This window comes from Coturnix japonica, chromosome 5 (assembly GCF_054131305.1).
Source record: "Coturnix japonica strain WE chromosome 5, WE-NBRP24, whole genome shotgun sequence".
NCBI lineage: Eukaryota > Metazoa > Chordata > Aves > Galliformes > Phasianidae > Coturnix > Coturnix japonica.
Genome location: NC_140667.1, coordinates 23035272 through 23051123, shown reverse-complemented (window position 1 = coordinate 23051123; position 15852 = coordinate 23035272). Strand labels below are relative to the sequence as shown.

Here is a 15852-nt window from a genome sequence, read left to right as displayed (position 1 = left end):
GGGGAGGAGCAGGAAGTAGTGAAATAAGTAACAGTGCAACACCACACAGGTTCTTTGACCTTCACTGTGGGATTTTAGACCAATGTTCTCCCTCCTATGTGCTATAGCCAACTAAAGTGGATAAAAGTGCAGGTCGTGAAGCCTGTTTATTACCTATACCTGTCTCACTTTGATTTGTGGGCTGCATTCAGAGTTTAACCATTTTATTCCACGTGCTCCATTCTGCTTTTCACATAGACTGGCTAACAAAGGTGAAATCTGGGTCCAAGCTGATAACTGCTGGTGTGCAGCTCACAGGGAGTGAGGGGGCAGTGAGCAGAGCTGGGAGGCCAGACCAGCCTTGGATGGATGAGAGGAAGCTGTGCCCTGAAGGGCCTGCTGACAAACAGGGCTGCCAGCAGCCAGGAGTGAGGCGGCCATGGAGCTGCTGCCTGGTCACAGGCACTTGCTTTGAAGCTGCAGCCTGAGCCGCTGCCATCTCATTTTTTATTAATTTGAGAAAAGCTGCATGCAAACGTGGATTTTGAAGTTGCAGCCAACAATTTTCTTGATGGCACTGGAGAAAATAGATTCTGCTCCGCTCTGGCTTCTCTGTTCCTCTTCAGTATCCTGGAAGCAAAGATAAGTCCTTTGATCTCACTTTTTTATTATATTCTATGATTTTTTATAATTTCTAGTTTTATAACCACTTCTCCAATGGGATCTGTTAGTGCAGGGAGGTCAGTAAGTGAGATGTGACCTGCCTGGAGACCAGCAGCGCTATATATTGCATAGTGCTGCCCGCTGCCTCTAGCCTCCAGAGCTGCTCATTGGGCGCTGTAGCAGCTGGTGGTGCTTGGTGCATCCCTGATGTTCCGAGCACCGCATCTCCTTGCTGTGCCAATTCCCAGCCCCAGCCGCTCGCGCCGTCCTTGCTCTCACGGATCCCGGCCCGGCAACGCCGCTGCCCCTCCGTCCTGCACAGCGTGCAGCGCTGCCCCGCACCTCAGAGGAGCGCAGCGCCCCGCAGCGCCCGGCGGCATCGCGCCCACGGGCGGAGGTACCTGCTCACCCCCCACCGCCGGTACGAGTGGTTCGTTCCGCCCCTCCCTCCCTCCATCTCTCCCTCCCCGCGGCCGGCGGTGGCGCGTTCCGCTCCTGGCGCTGGATGCGGAACTGGCCGAGCGGCGCACAGCGCCTGGGGACGGCGGCGGCGGAGCAGGTGAGCCGGGGGGGGGGGGGCTGCGGGCGGCAGCGCTGGGCCGGGGGCTGCCCTGCTGCGGGCACGGGGGGCACGGAACGGAGGGCTGAGCGAGGTGAGCCGTGACAAGAATGACGCTTTCACTCCTCGGTTTGCAAACAGCGGAGCCTCTCGTTTCCCGAGACAATAGAGTGGGAAATCCACCTTATGCTAGGTGATCTCGTAAGATATAATGTGTAAATCGAAAGCGTTTTCCATGTGGAAATGGCCGGCCCCACTTAGCCGTGTCATGTTGTCAGACAGAAGGGAGAGCAGCCCTCCACGACACTGTTTGTGTGCAGTCACGATAACGAGGCGCTCGGGAAATGACAGGCGTTGTTAGAAGCCGCTTCTGTCGCTGTCTTTCATCTCCCCCTTTCCCGCTGAGGGCACCATGGTGCACCAGTGGTGCACGGCGCGAGCAGCTCGTGCTGCACATCGCCCCGCTGGAGGTGGCACGGAGCTGTATTCCCAGCACAGCCATTTTCTGCGTGCAGCCGGGCAGCGCTCCTGCCCACCTGCGCTCCGTGTCCTTGCCGTGATTATCTGCACAGAGCCTGCTCCTGCTGGGCAGCAGTGAGCGGATGGGGAGAGCGTGCTGTGATGTACTGAGGGTCATACGGGCAAAGCAATGTCATTGAAATGCACGTTGTTTGGGAAGCGGCTCCATTTTTGGCCTAGGGAACTATTTTGGGCAGGCACAAGAAGTGCTGGCGGTTTTCAGCACTAATGAAAATCTGCAACCTTGACACAGCAGGGAGAGCATCCAAGGCAACCGGCACGGCAAAAATGCAGCTCTTGCAAGATCCCATCTCGCCATCATCTGATGGCACGTTATGTAATTCTGAACCGATCGATGATCACAGCTATAAATTGTCCTTTTGCTTTATGATGCTTTATAGTTGGAAAACATATAGCTCTCGAATCCAGTTTAATTACTTTGCTATTAACGAGGATCCTATAAGTAATAGCAAAGTGATTAAACTGGGTGCTGTGGTGAAGTTTTGAATGGCAGCGAACAGAAGGCTCTGTAGCAAGGTCTTCTGGTTTGGAGGTTTTATAGAAAAACATAATTAAATATCCTGTGGGGCCAACCTCTCTGCAGCTTTCATCCCAGGCTGCAGTTCCTTTGGAAGGAGGCAGCCTGTGTCTGTGGTGAATGAAGTCCGGTGTCAGTCTCCTCAGAAGGATGCTGGAGAAGGGGAAATTAAAGTTCTAGAGCTGTTAACCAGTAAGCCTTGCCAAAGTAGCTTTCTGCTTTATTGCATATCAGGATTGATGGCTCTGTGGGATGTATCAGTGCGTACCAAGTTTTGCCTACAACACATGTTTGTATTGTGTTTCTAAATTAAATGAGAATTGGCTTTGATTTGAGCTGATTTGGTGTTGGGGACATGGAGGCTCCTCGTTTGTAGCTCTTTCCCTCTCATCTTGCCTCATCAGATCACCTACTGGTACAGGTGGGATGTGTTGGGCGATGCTTCTGCAGAGGTGCTCGGTCTGGTCTATTTAATATCCTGTGCCATGAGTCAGTTGAAAAAACAAATATTTATGAAATAAAAAGGGTGTAAATTTGAGTCACTTGGCACCGGCTGAGTCAGTTGGTACTGATGCTACCCAGAGATATGTTACCATGACACGCTGAAGTGCTTTAGCTGAGAGGGTAGTGCTGCCTGCCCACAGGGTGCAAAGTGATACTTCTCTGTCACAAGCAGGTAAGGAGCTCAATGTTCCACTTACTTTCCATTATACATATGTTACAGCCTGGAGTAATTCCTGCTGGTGTCCTCTGGCCACACTGTTGTGACATCTAGGATACGTTACATTTCAGATGCATTGCATTTCCGAGCAGCCTCTTTGCTGGAAAGCCTTTGACATCGTTACTCAATGCAAAGGCAGAAATTGCAGGATGCAGCTAATGAGTGTGGGTTTGCAGGAGTGAGGAAAGGCTGTAGAAGCAGCAGGAGCCCTCAGTATGTGAGAGAGCATTTGGAAGCTTGAATCAAATCTTAATGTGTGAGATTAAACTTCCACAGTTTAAGCAATCTCCATCTTTCTCAAAGAGGAAATTCTCATGAAGGGAAAGCATTGTTGGTGACCTAACAAGAAGTGAACTAAAAATAAGCAGCACAAGGCTTCAGTTGGAAGAGAATGTTCTTAGTGGGATAATCTGGTAATGTGTGGAATAATTGTGGTGTTTGTTTGATCACAGAAGGGTTTGCAGCTTCTCCTTCTGTGCCTTAAGAGCTATGAAGAAGCGCGGCGATGACCTTCTTTGTGCTCTCTGTATCCAAGCCTCTGTAATTCTGTTACTCTTCGCTCTGTTGGCTGAGAGAGACAATAATTTGGGAGATGGGAGGTTGTCTGTCACTTGAGGACTTTAAATCTGTAGTGAGCATGTGGAAATTACTGCTGATTATTGAGAACCGTGCTCCGGCTTTGTTTCTCGGAGCTGGACTAATTGAGTAAACCTGTAGTCCCTGCAAGCTGAAGAAAGGCCCACGTGCTGCTGTGAGCTCTGGGGTTTCCTCACAGCTGAGGGCTCCCAAATGGGGGCTGTGCCTTTTGTGGCCAGAACCCACTGTGAGGTATTGTGTTAATTGCTGCTACGTTTTCTTTTCTCGTCTGCTAGCATGACCCTTGTAGTGATGTAAAAGTAAGAAGAGCTGCTTGCATGCACCCAGAGTTCCTGTTCTGAGGCAGTTCTCTTGCTGTGTTCTTAGGGACTGCGGGCAAGTGAGATACTGATGCTTTTCTAGGCCAGCATGAGAAAAAATGCATCAGAGTGACAGCAAGAAACAAAGGTTTGTGGTTTTCTTTTCTTCCACAGCCTTCAGTGCTCACAGCTGGGGCAGTCCTCAAAAAAAGAACCATTTGTCACCTTACCTCGGGTTGATCCTGTGATGTTTGTTGTGCTTGCTCTCTTCTGTGTTGTTTATGACTGAATTTCTGAATACTTCCCCTAAATGGTATCTGTGAGAATCGGGATATCAGCTTTGTGGTTTTTTTACACAGAGATATCCAGGTTGTCAGTAACGCATCAGATGCCCTCCAGAGCTGAGTGCTGTCTGATGAGCAGAGCAGCCTTTTTTCCTTAACTACCTTTTCCTTGTAGTATCTGTGAGTTCAGCAGCAGTGCTGCACAGCATTGCAAGCCCTTTATAATCTTTGTCATGTCTCTATTGCATCTTACTTCTGCCTTTATGCTAACTGAATCTCTCACTGCCAAATAGTTGTCCTTCACCTTATGTGTAGCTTTGACACCAGTTTTGCTGCATCTGCTTGCAGGGGTTGTTTGACTTACTCCAGGGAGGCTCCTGTGGGGTAAGGTGGAAAGTTTTGCCTCCTTTGCCTCATCGTGTCTCATCAGGTAGTGGGAGCACTTTTGGTGATGAAGATACTTGCTGCATTTCATCAGAATTACTTTACACAAGGACACTGAGCTGCTCTGCTGCAGTGTCTGTATCAGTTTCCACTCAGTAGCAGTTAAACCATGCTTGGGGCACTCGTGTTCTTTCTACAGACCATCTTCTCCCTTCTGACTCATATGATGGACCCAGCAGATGTGGTGCTTCCCCTCCCTCTGCCGAGGTGACTCTGGGAGGCCCCCTCAGCCCCTTCTGTCCCTCTCTGGCCATGGGGGGTGTTGGAGGCTGTTCTTGTCTCCTGTGTGCTTGGATCACGCTTTGCTTGTGTTTATGTGTGGGTGAGTGTAACATGACGTCCCACCTCGCACAGCTCTGGCAGAAAGAGAGTGGGCTTTTCTCTTGGCTCTGCTTGCAGCTTTGACCAGCTGGTACTACTGTTTGTCACGAAAAGTAGTAGTAGGATCAGGCTGGGAGTAGGAATTTCAGCTCTTCCCCAGTGTTTATGAGAAGAAGAGGAAGGCATGTAGGCAGGAGTAATTAAGGTGAGTGGCACATGGAGGGAGAGTGAGGTGAGGCAGAAGTGATAGGATCTTGTGGGTACCGGTACTGTGTTTGAGAACAGCTGAATAACTAATTTATCTCAAAGGCTTGTGTTTATTTTCCTGTTCTCAGCATTTCAGTGTTTCTATGCTGGTTGAATTTGCCCCGTTTCAGCCTCATAACCAGCTTGGCTTTGTTGTAGGAGTCCTGTGACATGTGCCAGTTGTCCTGCTGTGGCCCACATCCAGGTGAGAAGTGAATCCCTGTGCCTGGCAGGGGCGGTGCCGCCACAGAGATCCTCTACTCAAGGAGTCACAGCACAGCTTGAAACCTGCATAGGGACAGAAGCTGCTGGTTGCTGCCTCCTGGCTGTGTGTCTGCCCCATGTCTCTTCCCCTCTCACAGAAGGCTCTGAGCTCCCACAACTGGGGGGAGATGGGCAGGAGCAAAGGCTCTGAATAATTCAGGAGCTGCAGTGGCATCCAGCAGTTCTCGCAATTGAAATACCACGTGCTCTGTTGTCTTATTAATTCTTTATGGCTGTGTATTTGCATTGTCGGGCTTCAGGAGGAAGCTGCTGGTGGCTGTGATACGGGCACTCTGGCTGACTTGTCCTGTGCCAAGCTGATGGAGGTGCCTGGGCTGCTCCACAGCAGCTGAGGAGGTTTCTCAGCTCAGAACTCGAGTTGGAAGCTGTTCCAGTTTAGAAAAGAGCATAATCCCACAGTGTCTGTGGCAGGTGAAACTAGTTTAGTTCAGGGGCTTCCTGTAGGTTTTGATCAGTTGTTTTGTTCTCGTTGCAAAATGTACGAGCAGATGCCGGTGGAGATCTGAGGGTTGATAAAGAGCTGGCGAGATAGAAATAAATGAGGTGGCTTTTGTATTTTGTGATGGCAGTGTCTGGCAAGGAGGGGGGAATGGACAGATCTGAAAGAAGCAAAAGGCAGAGAGCCAAAGCGCTTATGGTGCTGTTGTGTACTGCAAATCTCCAGAGATTAATGTTACCTAAAAGATGAATTTAAGCGTGAGCCGTGTGGTGCAGGACTGGCTGGGCTGGCAGAGGGTCAGAACTCCTGTTCTGTGAGATGGCTACTTGTGATCTGCAAGAGGGGAGGAGGACAGGGGCTGCAGCCTGAACCAAAGGGCTTCAGTGAAGGCGGGGCCGAGGCTGCAATCTGTTGTTATTTTCCCATTAATGACGAGTAACGTAAAAATGTGCGCTTCTGCACTTCTCCAGCATGAATTTATCGGTGGTGGTTTTCCCCAGGAGTGCAGTAGAATAAAATGAACTACAGTATTCACATACCATGCTTCCTCACCCTCTTGTCTCTCAAGGCCAATTGAAGGGCTCTTGTTTGTTCTTTTTTCTTCTTTTTTGGAAACAATTAGCAGATGAATGGCTGAGCCGTGCAGTTTGCAAACACCTGCTGTTGGATGCAGCTGTGCCCCTGGGACAAGGGCTGCCGCATGTTTTCTGTTATCTGCAAATTACCTCTAGGATCACATGTTTGTGCTGACACACTTTTGTGCAGCAGTAAGGATCCAGCAGCATCTGCCTGCAGGAGCACTGTGTGTGTACATAGGGTAGAGGATCTCATCAGCTGCAGAGGGTCCTTGCTTTCAGTGACCATTAGCAGCTTCTGATCCATGTAGCATTTATGCACATGGAAAACCTTGCTGGTAGGGAAGCTTTCAGTGCGTTGTGGATGCAGTGGTGCCACCAGCTCAGGGCATGCACTGTTGGGGTCAGTCACAGCGTACCCCGGCCGGCAGTCCTTGTGGCTGGGTTGAGGCCTGGTGGCAGTGCCGGGAGCCTTGGTGCAAGGGGTGGAGCGTGGCCGCCGTGCCATAAATAGATCCAGCACGCCGAGATCTGGGCACAAAGATTGGGTTGCTATGGAGATTGAGCTGAATCAGATTACCTGCGGCTCTGCTTTTACAGCCTGCCCATATGTGGTGGCTGCGTGGTCTCGCGTGTACGGCAGGCTGCTGGACCCAGGCTGGAACCGGGGGAAGCGAGGAGCAAAGCAGCTGAAGGGCTGGCATATGCCAAATCTGTTACCATAGCAATCAAGAGCCTGAGCCAGGCTGGCTTCAGTCTTGTGATGCTGTAGAAAGGCTCCTGTCTCTGCTGTGTGCTACTTCTGCCTGTGAGCTAATTCTGGTTGGGTTAAGTCTGTCTATACAAGGTGCCTCCATTTTGCTGGAGCACTGCTGTGCAGGCTGAAGATATGATTGTACTGTGTCAGGCATGTTTTCAGTAGGGCAAAGAGGTAATATTGCTCTGCCATAGGAAAGGAGGAAATCTGTGCGTTATTCACATTCCTCCACAGAGCTTCTGAAGGTGTCTTTCTGTATCTCCAAAGACAGTTTTCCCATTCCTTGGTTTTTTTTTCAATTCAGTTTAGCATGTCCTTTTCCTCAGCCTTTATGGATATGTGGAAAGTGCAAACAGTTGGGATGCATCTGCTGCTTTATCCTTAAGAAGCTCTTACTGACATCACTTTAGTTCTCTGCTGGTCTATTTCTGAGACATACAACTACTGCTAAGATGTTTAACAGAGCCACCCCTTTATTGTAGGCTACCCATGCTAGATAAATACACCATCAGCTGTTCTAGGTCGGTTTGCAATACTTTGAAAATGCCTTTTTTTTCCACTCTCAGTTGTGCCAAAGTGCTGCTATCTGTTTAAGAGCCATGCACTGCTGTCTTGGCAAGGTGAATGCTAACAAAAATTGAAGCAGCTGCACCAGTATAGCAAGTCCATCCAGATCTGACCTCAGAAATCCTTCCAGCTTCTGTCAGTCTGTTCCATCAGGTTCAGGAGGAGGAGCTGTTCTCAGCCCCATAGAATCTAGAATCATAGAATCTTTGAGTTGGAAAGAACTCTCCATCCAGACACTGAGCCACTGACCACCACTCTCTAGGTGTGATCTCACAGCCAGTTTCTCACCCATTGAACAGTCCACCCATCCAATACACATCTTTCCAGTTTGGAGAGAATGATGTAATGAAGGATCATGTCAAAAGCCTTACTGATATCCAGATAGATGACATCAGTGGTTCTTCCCTTATCCACTGATGCAGTTAAACCATCATAAAAAGTGACAGGGTTGGTCAGGCAGGATCTGCCCTTGGTAAAGTTGTGCTAGTTTTCCCATATCACCTCCCTTTTTTCCATATGTCTTAGCATAGCTTCTAGGAGGATCTTCTAGGAGGATCATCCCCATTACTAAGGTGAGGCTGACATGTTGGTAGTTCCCTGGGTCATTCTTTCTACCCTTCTTACATGAATACTATATTTCTTTTTTCCCAGTCACCAGGGACTTCACCTGACCACCATGACAAGTGTGGCTTGGTGACTGCATCAGCCAGTTCCATTGGAATTCTGGGATGAATCTCATCAGGACCCACTTGCCCTCTGCCAGTGTTCATTGTGCTAGTAGGACCTCTGTAGTGTCTGGATAGGACAAACAGCGTAATGGTTTTCTTAGGGACATTGTATATTTTTATGGATAAAACTGCTAGCAATATTTAATATAGCTGTTAAGCAGTGAAGGTGTAAAATGGCTCATGTGAGATGGGAGCTGCAAGTCTGCTTCTTTAAGAGCTTAGTGTGAACAAAAAGAATATGTGCTAAAGAATATGTAATGGCTGGACATACACAGACTGGGAAGAAGTAACCAAAGCTTCAGTGATGAAGTTCCCTCTTAGATTATTAAAATGTCTAAAAATGGATCAAAACTGTTTGTGCTGTTCTTCAGACTGTGTTGAATTCGTTTTTACAATGAGTGAAATGGAGTTCCTGGCCACGCAGGTGAGGTTGGCTGCTTCTGAGCTCCATGCTCCTGTTTCTGAGTGCCAAGCAGACAGCTCTCTTGGCGTCCTCAGGGTGCATAATGTAGCAAAAGGAAACCTAAGTCGGCCAAGCAGTGGGTGTTGAAACTGCTGGCCGCATTTATGTCTGCTTCAGCCTCCAGTTTAGTTTGATTGGTATGAAGTATCTTGATTTCACAATAAACAACATGCTAAGGTTCACTCCAGATCTGAGCTGGGTACAGACTGTCTTGGTTGAGTACAGATAGAAATCCAAGATGTTCCAGTGACGCCTTAGAACTGAGAATTTTGTTCCTTCTGGACATGGTTTGAAATCTGGTCTTTTGCAAGATAACATTTAATTTAAAAAATTCCTATGGCTTCTGCTCTGCAATTTTCACTTTGTCCTTCACAAACGTCCTCTTTTATGGTCTTAGAAATTAATGTCCCACTCTGTGCTCCTTACTTATGCAGTCAGTAAATTGCATTGTCTGGTGTTGATTAATATTCTAAGATTTGTATACCATTGAATTGTGAGGTGCATTTATTGTGCCAGATGAAAGCAGGAAACAATGGCAGGACAGACCTCATTCTTGTACTGTACTGAACTGGGGTACAGTTCATCTGCCTGCTGCAAAATGATCTCCTGCTGGCTTTATATCTTTCTTTAGAGTAAATGGATTTAAATTCATGAAAACTTTCACATAGGTGGGTGTAAGACTGGGCTGTCAAATCTGGAGTTCAAATTACTCATTGACTAATTCCTCTATTGACTTAGATCCTGTAGCTCTGTGTCTGCAAATAGAAGACATTTACAAGGGCTGGAGCCTCTAAGGTGTAGATGAGACAAGAACACCACATTCATGTCTGTGAATAGTGCTGGGTATTGGTTTGACACAGGTGTCTCTGCTCTGATAAAGAGTCCTATGCAGCTTTTTCATGCTATTCTGTTCATCCTGGGCTGTGATGCATTTCCTGTTGTGTGTCTTTATATAAACATTTCTTTCTGGGAGGAGCTTGCACAATACCACACAGCTTCTCCTATGAGGAGCTCTGTTACAGCCTAAAATGTTGTGTTCTGGGAATTTTGAAAACTAGCATAGAAGTGTTGTTTTGAGCAGTTTTTGTCCCCAGTTATTGGAAGACCATGGATTAGTGTCTCTGTATCTGGCCACTTTTGTCAGCTTGCATCAATTCCTGAGTGTTGCTGATGCCACTGCAGTATGTGGGTAGTGTTCCTCTTCACTAACCTGTCCTTACCAGGGCTTGGGTAAACAGTGCTGATCCCTGCAACATCATGGGTTTCTGCAGTAGCTTTCCATTGTAGCCTTCATTTCTGTTTCTCCCTTCCTTGAGCAGTAGTTGCAGGGAGTTTCAAACACTGCATTTAAGGTCTGGATCCAAGATATTTGTACAGAGAAAAGCACGCTGCAGGGATTCTGCTCAGAAGGAAACAACCTGGAGTTAAAGCAGCTTGAGAACAGGACATCATGTCAAAGCCTATTCCATCTCAGGGTCAAGATATTCTCAGCTCAGGTTCAGGTGGTAACATGAAAGGGGAGAAATAGGTTAAACAACCAGAAGATCATCATTTTTTGATTTTATTTTAATTCATATTGGTACCCCAGTCTGATTCACCTTGTCACTGCATGAGCACTCATACCTGCACAAAGCAAGGGATTGCACTGGGCTGAAAGAGAAACTTGAGAAACTTAACATGAGCCAGCAGTGCGCTCTGGCAGCCCAGAAAGCAAATGGGATCCTGGGCTCCATCAGGAGAGGGGTGGTCAGCAGGGATAGGGAGGTGATCGTCCCTCTCTACTCTGCTCTTGTGAGGCCCCATCTGGAGTACTGTGTCCAGGTGTGGAGCCCTCAGTACAAAAAAGATATGGAGATTTTGGAAAGGGTCCAGAGGAGGGCCACAAAGATGATCAGGGGGCTGGAGCACCTCCCCTATGAGGACAGGCTGAGGGAGTTGGGTTTGTTCAGCCTGGAGAAGAGAAGGTTGCGGGGTGACCTCATTGCAGCCTTTCAATACCTGAAGGGAACTTACTCCCAGGAAAGGAGTAAACTCTTCGAAAGGGCTGATAATAGCAGGACACGGGGAAATGGTTTTAAGTTGAAGGAGGGAAGATTTAGGTTGGATGTTAGGGGAAAGTTCTTTACTAGAAGAGTGGTTAGGTCCTGGAACAGGCTGCCCAGTGAGGTTGTGGATGCCCCGTCCTTGGAGGTGTTCAAGGCCAGATTGGACGGGGCCCTGGGCAACCTGATCTAGTAAAGGTGTATGTTTGGTGGCCCTGCCAGGCAGGGGGGTTGGAACTACATGATCCTTGAGGTCCCTTCCAACCCAGGTAATTCTGTGATTCTGTGATTCTGTGAAAGCAAGGTTTTAGCAGATGAAGGAGGAGGCAGGGCTGTAGTGCCTGTTTGTGTTGGCTTCAGAGAGTCGGCTGTGGTGTCTGGCTGCAACCAGGGTCAGGAAGGTGAGATCCAGCAGATAGTGATCAGACACTCTTTGGTTGTTGTCATCACCCTTCTAGATACCACATCTGAAGAAGAAATCCAAAAAAAGGGGAGGTGGACATTAAATGCCACATTGTCGGTTATATACTGATGAAGAGAAAGAGGTCTGTGGATGGCGTGGCTGCCTAAAACACAGACTTTTAGAAAATGTAAGTCATAATACATGTACATGTGTATTTGGAGTTCTTAATTGTGCCTCTGACACTCTTGCTTTTCTTGATATAGGTTGAATCTGCTGGACATTTCCAAGTCAATTTTTTCCCGGAGCATTTGCTCACAGCTGACCAGACAACGGGCTGCTGGACCCACAACAGGCTGTTGATGAACCACAATTCATTGAGATGACATAGGGAAAGGGTCAAGGACAATGGTGCAGAAAAAGAAGAGCTGCCCTCGGTTACTCGACTACCTTGTTATCATTGGAGCCAGGTAACGTAGAATATTCTCAGCTGTGCTTTTGTGTAGGCAGTAGAGTGGGAGCAAATAGCACTTATGAGACTACACTTTGTGCTTGAGAAGTGTTGTCTAGAGTGTATGCAGAATGGGGGCATGTAGTAGGACTAGGGCATTTTTGGAAAGATACTACTGCAGTCAAAGCTTTTTAGCTTGTGGTTTGCATCCTCCTCTTCAAGGATCTACAAAGGGTGACTAAGAATAGCCCATTTATATATGGCTCTGGTAGCTTGTATGTGTAATCGTCTTTACTTCTATTGACATCAAAACAGGGTGATTCACAAACTGCAAATACTGAAAGCCATGTGCAGGCAAAATGCTAGTGGGGGTTACTGTTCTAGCTTTCAAAGACTAATCTGTAAACTCAGTTTAAAAAAGGTTGGTCTGAAACTTGCCTTATTTGCCTGATTCTCCTCCTAATCCTTATTTATCCTCATAGAAGCTACATTTTTTTTAAAGACTTATTTGTTATCAATTAATAAAATATTAAACTTTTTTGCTTAAGGAGTGTATGAAATATGGGGTTGGTGTGCTTTTTGTCTAATGTGCAGATGAACAGCAAGTGTTATTTTTCTCCTTTCAGAATTCATGTGGTAAATTTCTGCCAGTTTATTTAATGGATGTGCTACAAAGTGTATTGTTCTTTCATTTCTGATCATAAGTGGGTTTTGTGCATCAGCTTGTTGCTTTACCTACTTTCTTTTTGAAATGCTTTGAGTGCAATATTGCGACTAAGTGGAGGAAATGATACAAGTAATTTCCTAAGTAGTAACTGCTTTATTATTGTATTTTACTGGCAGTGGTTTAATTATTTTCTCATTGTCTGTGGGGAAAAATAGCCCAGTTTTCAGTATGTAGGTCAGAAAGTGACTAGAAAAGAAGGAAGAAATGCTATCTGCCTCTTCCAGTGATGCTCATAGTGTCATCTTTTCTCAGTTAAGGACTTGCTAGCATCAGTTCCGGACTCCCACACTACTTTTGCCTTTTGCTAGGCAGTAGTCGCTAGATTGCTACTGCTTGGAGACCTGTTGTCTCATATATCAGGTGCTTCAACAACTGCTAAGGGCAGGAGGTGGAGTTGACTGATGTAGCTTCCATTGCACTTCCTGCCTTAGGTAGTCCATGTGGCTTTTACTATTACAGCTTGGTAATTGTATCCATGGTACATCAGTAGTGATGTCTTTTGGATGTATTCTATTTTGTTAGATGTCATTCTTCTGAATGTCTGAAATGACTCGTCTTTCTGTCTTTAGTGCGTATTACTGCAAAGACATGAGCTTACAGTATATTCACTGGTACTTTGACATTTTTAACCATTTAGTGTCATGCTTACTGAATCCTAATTGCTGTCAGAATGTCAGAACTTGATGGCAAAGGAATCAAGCCAGAAGGGGGTTGTTTGAGGAACATTTTCTTTCCTTCACTTTCTGGATCTCACATTATACATCCAGCAGTTATTATTTGGGTAATGTTCGTGGAAAAAATATAGTAGGAGGATAGTTAATGCCTTGAAAGAATATGTTCGTTTGCTGGAGAAAACAGGAATAAACAGTGTTGTCTGTGTTCTTCTGTATTCCATTAGCGATTTGTTGTACAGTGTTTAGTGAGCCACAGTAGGCTCTACCCCCTACCTTGGGGGCCTACTTTGTTTGCCTTGACAGGATGTTGTGATAAATTATTCTTAGAAACCTCTCGAGAAACAGTCCAAACGTCTTCACTATGTCAGCCTAAATTCCAGGGATATGGGGTGGGTGGAACAAGGGGACACAGGTTTGCATGTTATTGATACTGTAGCATGTTGTTTATAAGAGCACTGAAACAGTGTTCTGCAGGGCAATGGTAAGATACAGAGAGTTACCCATAAAATTGCACCATATCATTCCATGATTTATTTGAGTCCTTTACTAGGAAATCCCTGGTTTTCTCAGTTAGGTTTTCTTATTTTTCATCTTGATCATCCATTGGATTTTCATCTGACTATGTTTGGAGATGGGAAGGCATCTTTTCTACCCAAGTATTCCCTGTCCCATGCAGTTAGACTTGTTTTGGAAATCAAAGTCGGGGGAAATATGACAGTAGAATATTCGCCTGGGAAAAATGTACTCCTGAAACTCCTTTTTTGACTCAAAGGAGTCAACAGACAGAGTGCTCCTTGTTGGGCCTTGATAATGATAGTGTAAGCTTTTTAATTCAGTCTTTCTGTGGTTGTTAATCTTGTCCTAGATTGAGAACTTTAACTAGTGACATGCTGCATTTTCCCTGGATGTTAGGATTGAGAACAACCAAGGACGAAGCTGAGCTTGCAGGACTCTAACATGTCAATTGTGAGATAACAAATTTTTTTTTGTGGTATTAACTAACTCTGTATGCTTGGGTTTTGTTTTGTTTTGTTTTTGTAGGCAGCCAAGTAGTGATAGTGTTGCTCAAACTCCTGAGCTGCTACGACGTTATCCTCTAGAAGACCACGTGGACTTTCCTCTACCACCTGACGTTGTGTTCTTCTGCCAACCAGAAGGATGCCTGAGTGTGCGACAGAAACGCATGAGCTTCCGTGATGACACTTCTTTTGTCTTCACGCTCACAGACAAGGATACAGGTGTCATTCGCTATGGAATCTGTGTCAACTTCTACCGCTCCTTTCAGAAGCGAGTACCCAAGGAGAAGGGAGAAGGCACAGGAGGACATCGAGCTCGGGAGGGACAGAAAATCACTAAGTCTGGGGATGCGTCTGCACCCCAAGAGGATGTGGGCACTGAGAGTTCAGAGAGTGGTTCTTCACTGCAGGCCCCAAGTACAGAGCCTACCCCAGATGTGAATCGGTCGCCACACAGTAAGCGTCTGGCCAAAGGCAGCCATCGTTCTCGAAACAGCACCCTGACTTCTCTGTGCATCCTTAGTCACTATCCCTTCTTCTCCACCTTCCGCGAGTGTCTGTACACCCTCAAGAGACTTGTGGACTGCTGTAGTGAGAGACTGTTGGGCAAGAAGCTGGGGATTCCTCGTGGGGTTCAGAGGTATGTTGAGGGGGAAGAAAGAACTTTATCCTCTCTCTGTTTCCAAATGTCAAGTTGTCATGTCAACTTGCTGTGATAGGTGAAGTTGCAGAAGTTGGCAGTTGACCTTTTTGTGTTTTTACTGTAATTCTGAGTTAAAACAGGAATTTTTTGTGCTAATTTGTGTAAGTACAAGATTTGAGGAGGAGAGAGAGAAAACCAAGGAGCTGTTTATGAAGCATAAGGGAGTGGAGGTTTGCAACAGCAAACTAAACAGTATCTTGGTATATTATCTGTTATTATAATGCTAGGTGTGCAACAAAAGCTGTTGTGCTATGGGGTACAGAAGGAACGAGTATCAAGTGTATCAATTGTGGATGTATATTTGTATTATTGTGCCTAACCTCTCTGACCCAGGAAGATATTTTTTCCTTTCCAGCTCATGAACTAATAAGAGCAAATATAAAATGAATCAATGGAGAAGGAGGGAATTATCTTACCATGAAGATGAGTGGGGGTTGTGAGATAGTTCATAATCTGAGTTTTAGAGATTTTTAGCTTCCAACTTAAACTGTAAGTTTAAGTTTTCCAAAAGTAAAATATGCCAGGGTATCTAACACTTGTGTATTTATAAGTTCCTTACCTCTTGTCTGCCCCGTTCACTTCATGGTAATCTACTTTTTGGGTTGCTGCTCTAGAATAGTTCTAGGAGAGTGTCCTGGGTTTCTGATCAATTCCTTCTTTGACAGATTTATCATCTGAATCCACTGGTTGTTGGGAAAAAAGCAATTCAGAATGGAAATACTTTTATTATACTGGAGTGCAAAAGGAGCTTAATTTCATCACTTGGTTTAGTCTGGTAGTTCCTGAGGCAGAAGAAAGCTAAACTTTATGATTTTCTTCAGCTCTACAAACTCATCTGTATTTTGAAAGGAGCGG

General features: G+C 46.1%; 1 protein-coding gene across 50 annotated transcripts in view; it reads left to right on the top strand.

Moving 5' to 3' along the window:
- Positions 1–1117: 1117 nt before the first annotated feature.
- Positions 1118–15852, top strand: part of MADD (MAP kinase activating death domain) — a 65255-nt gene continuing 50520 nt past the window's right edge. For 49 of the 50 annotated variants that reach the window (XR_014946575.1, XM_015864282.3, XM_032444681.2 and 46 more), the window contains exons 1-3: positions 1118–1201; positions 11693–11896; positions 14320–14934. Coding sequence is in view for 49 of the 50 variants with exons in the window: in XM_015864282.3 (XP_015719768.1) it covers positions 11835–11896; positions 14320–14934 (677 nt within the window). In the remaining variant the exon portion in view is untranslated. Of the gene's footprint in view, positions 1202–3947; positions 4024–11692; positions 11897–14319; positions 14935–15852 lie in introns of those variants that run through there. The other variant, XM_085548723.1, reaches the window with a different exon arrangement.